Source organism: Aphanomyces astaci (assembly GCF_000520075.1).
Source record: "Aphanomyces astaci strain APO3 unplaced genomic scaffold supercont1.263, whole genome shotgun sequence".
NCBI classification, from domain to species: domain Eukaryota; phylum Oomycota; class Saprolegniomycetes; order Saprolegniales; family Verrucalvaceae; genus Aphanomyces; species Aphanomyces astaci.
Genome location: NW_009798526.1, coordinates 1 through 3,918, shown reverse-complemented (window position 1 = coordinate 3,918; position 3,918 = coordinate 1). Strand labels below are relative to the sequence as shown.

The 3,918-nt window shown below is 52.2% G+C and overlaps 1 protein-coding gene across 1 annotated transcript; it reads left to right on the top strand.

Moving 5' to 3' along the window:
- Positions 1-2,401: 2,401 nt before the first annotated feature.
- H257_18907 (hypothetical protein) lies at positions 2,402-3,506 on the top strand (the record flags this gene model as incomplete). The annotated part of the gene is made up of 4 exons (XM_009848055.1): positions 2,402-2,611; positions 2,683-2,806; positions 2,966-3,292; positions 3,349-3,506. Coding segments are annotated over 4 exons (819 nt in total), but the record flags the coding sequence as incomplete, so codon positions are not given.
- Positions 3,507-3,918: the final 412 nt, after the last annotated feature.

The following is a 3,918-nucleotide window of genomic DNA, read 5'->3' as shown; positions in this document are numbered from 1 at the left end:
AAAGTAGGGGGAGTCTCCAAGAGTTTCGTGATGCGACGTGCGATACGTAAAGAGCAGACGCGGTAGACAGGTGTTCCAGTTTGAGTTGGTGAGTGTCCAAGGGCACAGCGCCTTCGTCTAGGTATGCCCTCAACGCTACGATCCAAGTGTCGTTCGCTTGTTCGTTGTACAGTCGGGGCGAAAGTCAGCCCCCGTCGGTCGTACAAGTCAATGAACTGGGGGGCTTTGCTCGATGTAGGTTCTGGTAGTCTCGGCTGCGTGGAGTTTGCTTCGGACGAAGGCGACCTAGTTCGACTAGATTCTTTCCCCGTCGTGAGGTCTGGGTAAGTCTGGGCCAGACGTCTCATACTTCTCGTTTGGATCGGACAAACTGGTAGATGTGATAATCCATCAGCAGCGCCATTGAGTTATCCTGCTCGGTGTATCACGGTATAATCCAGTCCTTCTATTTCCATGCCCATCTGGCTAGTTTGTGGTTGCCTGATCTGGATCCTTGGTTGAAGAGCCAAGTAAGAGCTTCATGGTCGGTGTAGATGGTGAAGTGTCGCCGGTCAACATATGGACGGAACTTGCGCGTAGCCCAGACGACGCCGCAGCATTCGATTTCAGAGATACCCATCTCCTTGGTTATCCACTTCTGTTGGGCCTTGGAGAGAGACTGGCTTGCGTATGCAATGACGCGGTTCTTGCCATCTTTGTTTCTGCATGAGGACCGCGCCCACAGCGATGTGACTTGCGTCGACCCAAATATCAAAGGGCAGGTCGAAGTCGGGATGAGCGAGGATGGGAGGCGAGACGAGGCTGCGTTTAAGTTTGTCAAGGGCTACGTCGCAGTCTGGTGTCCAGACGAAGGTCTCGTCCGTGACCAAGGCTGAAAGTGGTGCTGCAATCTCAGAGCAGTCTCGGACGAAACGCCTGAAGTAAATTGCGAGGCCGAGGAATGCACGGACTTCTGACACATGAGCGGTTTGACTCTGAGCACAGACTTGATCTTCTCAGGGTTCGGGAGTATGCCAGCCGGTGTGATGATGTGTCCCAGGAATGGCGAGCGACCTCACTTGCATTTGGACATTTTGAGCTTGAAGCCTGCTTCTCGGAACTTGCTCAAGACTTGGGTGAGTCGGACGAGATGAGACCCGAAGTCTTCACTGAAGACGATGCAGTCGTCCAGGTAAACGAGGTATGTCCGCCACTTGTAGTCAATCAAGATGGGCTCCATGAGAGCTCGAAGCATGGGACTACATTACACAGGCCGAATGGCATGACGAGCCATTCGTACAGTCCATACTTGCAGGTAAATGCAGTCTTCTTGATACTTCCTTGGGACATCGGGACATTCCAATATCCAGACGCGATGTCCATAGTTGAGAAGAGTTTGGCTCGTCCGAGTACGTCCAATAGGTCGTCGATACGAGGCATCGGGTACGAGTCTTTTACTGTGACGCTGTTGAGTTTGATGTAATCAATGCAATAACGGATCGATACGTCCAGCTTCCTGATCATGAGGACGGGATTGGCCCATGGGCTCTTGGACGGTCGGATTAGACCGAGGTCTAGGTACTGGTTCAGTTCCGGATCCATGATGTCGCCTTCAGCCTTTGACGTGCGGTAAGGAGCGGATCGGATCGGTTGCGCGTCGCCCGTGTCGATACTGAACTCCACTAGATGTGTCTTTCCAGGGGCTTTGGACGTGTCGACAAATATTTCGGCGAACTTCGCCAAGGTCGTTCGTAGTAGTTATCGTTGGTCAATGCTGGAAGTTGAGTCGGACCAGTCGATGGGTAGTTCCTTCGCTGCACTGGTCGTCGTTTGCACTGGGCAGACGATATTGGGGGGCCCAATTTGAGTGAGGACCCTCCCGGGTACTCCGTTCAGTGGCGAGTCAAACGAGTCGTCCGGCTGTAGGCGAGACAGATGGGGTTGCGGCGAAGAATTTGGAGTATGTTCGGTGTACGTCGGGGGTAGCGCCATCCAAGTTCCAAGATGTGTGTTGGCTTGTAGTGTGAGCGGTTCAGAGGATCGTGTTGGACGACGTTTTGCAGTATAACGCGGCTGCAATCTGTGCTTGCGCGTTCGTTCGGGATTCCACGAGAAACGTAGTGGACGAGGGGAGATCAAGTCAGGCCAAGTTTGGGACATGTCGAACAGATCGAGGTGGGACGGTAATAGTTTCGGCCACCGTCGTGAGCCCGACCAGGTGTGAAGTAGGTACGGAGCCGTCCAGAGGCTCGAGAGATAGAATTCGCTGTCCGTCTGACAGTGTCAGGGTACTGGGAAGTACAGAATGCAACGCCCACCGAAGATATTAGTGTGTCACACAACAAATTATCTGGAATTATAATACTTCGCACCCGCGCGCTTTTCAAAATCAAAATCCACACATCATCGCACACAACCAAACATGCGCCGGCGTACGCAATATCCGATTTCTACCAAGCTCGAAGCAATCGGTCTCCTCGAGTCTATGTCCTGTCACGAGGTGGCGAGAGTACTGAAAGTCCCTCGGCGCACAGTTCGCAGCTGGCTGACCCAGCGCTCCGAGCTACTGGCGTACGACGGCAACAAGAAAAACAATAAGCTCGAGCCATGTGGCCGCTACGAAACCCTCCAGGTTTAGTTGAATTCATAACTCATGTTCGCGATAATGAACGTGCTTTGACAACAACGCACATGATTACGTAGATTAAAGTGAACCAAAGGGAGTGGTTGCTCAACTACCTCGCAACTAAAAAGCCGGATGCTGCCTACAACTCACTGCTCAAGCTACTGCAGCGATTTTGCAAGCGCCACGGCTTCTCGCGTCAACGTCCCGCGAAGAACAAACTCAAATAAACCGTGCTGGCGGAGGTTGCTGCGGAATTCGCCGGTGATTTCCATCACAAGTATGCTTCCTGCTCCAAGGACTGCGTGTTCAACGATGAGACCGGAATGTACTACGACTTACCTCCCAGCTACATATGTGCAGTTCGTGGCGGAAGCTCCAAGATCTCCGCTGGTGAGAAACACTCGATGCGTATGACCGCAGTCCTGACTGTGCGGGCTGACGGAACGAAACTGCCGCTGATGTTCATCATGCGTGGCACACCTGGTGGTCGGATCGAGTCCTCGGAGTTCCCAACTTTTCCAAGCGAACACTACTATGCTGTTCAAACCAAGGCCTGGATGTGTCAGTACCTGCGGGAGGTGCTGGGGGTGCTGGGGGAGAGCATCGAAGAGCCATCCGTTGTTCACATGGACAACTGCGAGTGCCACGTCTCTGCGGCATCGTACAAGATCATGTACGAGGAATTGGGTACGCACCTCTACCCCCCAACTCCACGTCCGTGTGCCAGCCGCTCGACGTGGGAGTCATGGCGCCTTTCAAGCGCAACCTCCGCAACTTGTGGCTCCTCGAGGAGCACATCATTGGCGACGACGAAGATCCGTACTCACTCACCGCTCAGCAAAAACGCATGGCCATGATGCAGCGTACCATCTCTGCGTGGGATATGGTATCTGAAGACGTGGTCCGTCGAAACTTCGAGAAGGCCATTCCAACACCTGACATAATGCAAACCAATAAAAATATTCGTTGTGCTTATGTATTGTATACGAATATTAGGATATTTTCAAAGCGAATATATTTTTTTGAAAAAAGTTCACCGCGCCCGGGAATCGAACCCGGGCCTTACACAAGACGGCCAACACGTTTTGAATGACCCTATTGCTTGCATCTTTTCCGTACTTGAAGTGATTCTGATCCCAAATCTTTGATGTGGCACGATGCACATCGTGATTAACGAACGTTATGTCAATATTTGAAGATATTTTGATCGGGGGAATTTGGCGGATGAGGTGACTTAGCGAGGGGGGACTTTTGGCGATCGAGTAGTAGTCTTGCGCCAATCTGGATGTAGTTGGAGCTGGCATCAAAACTTC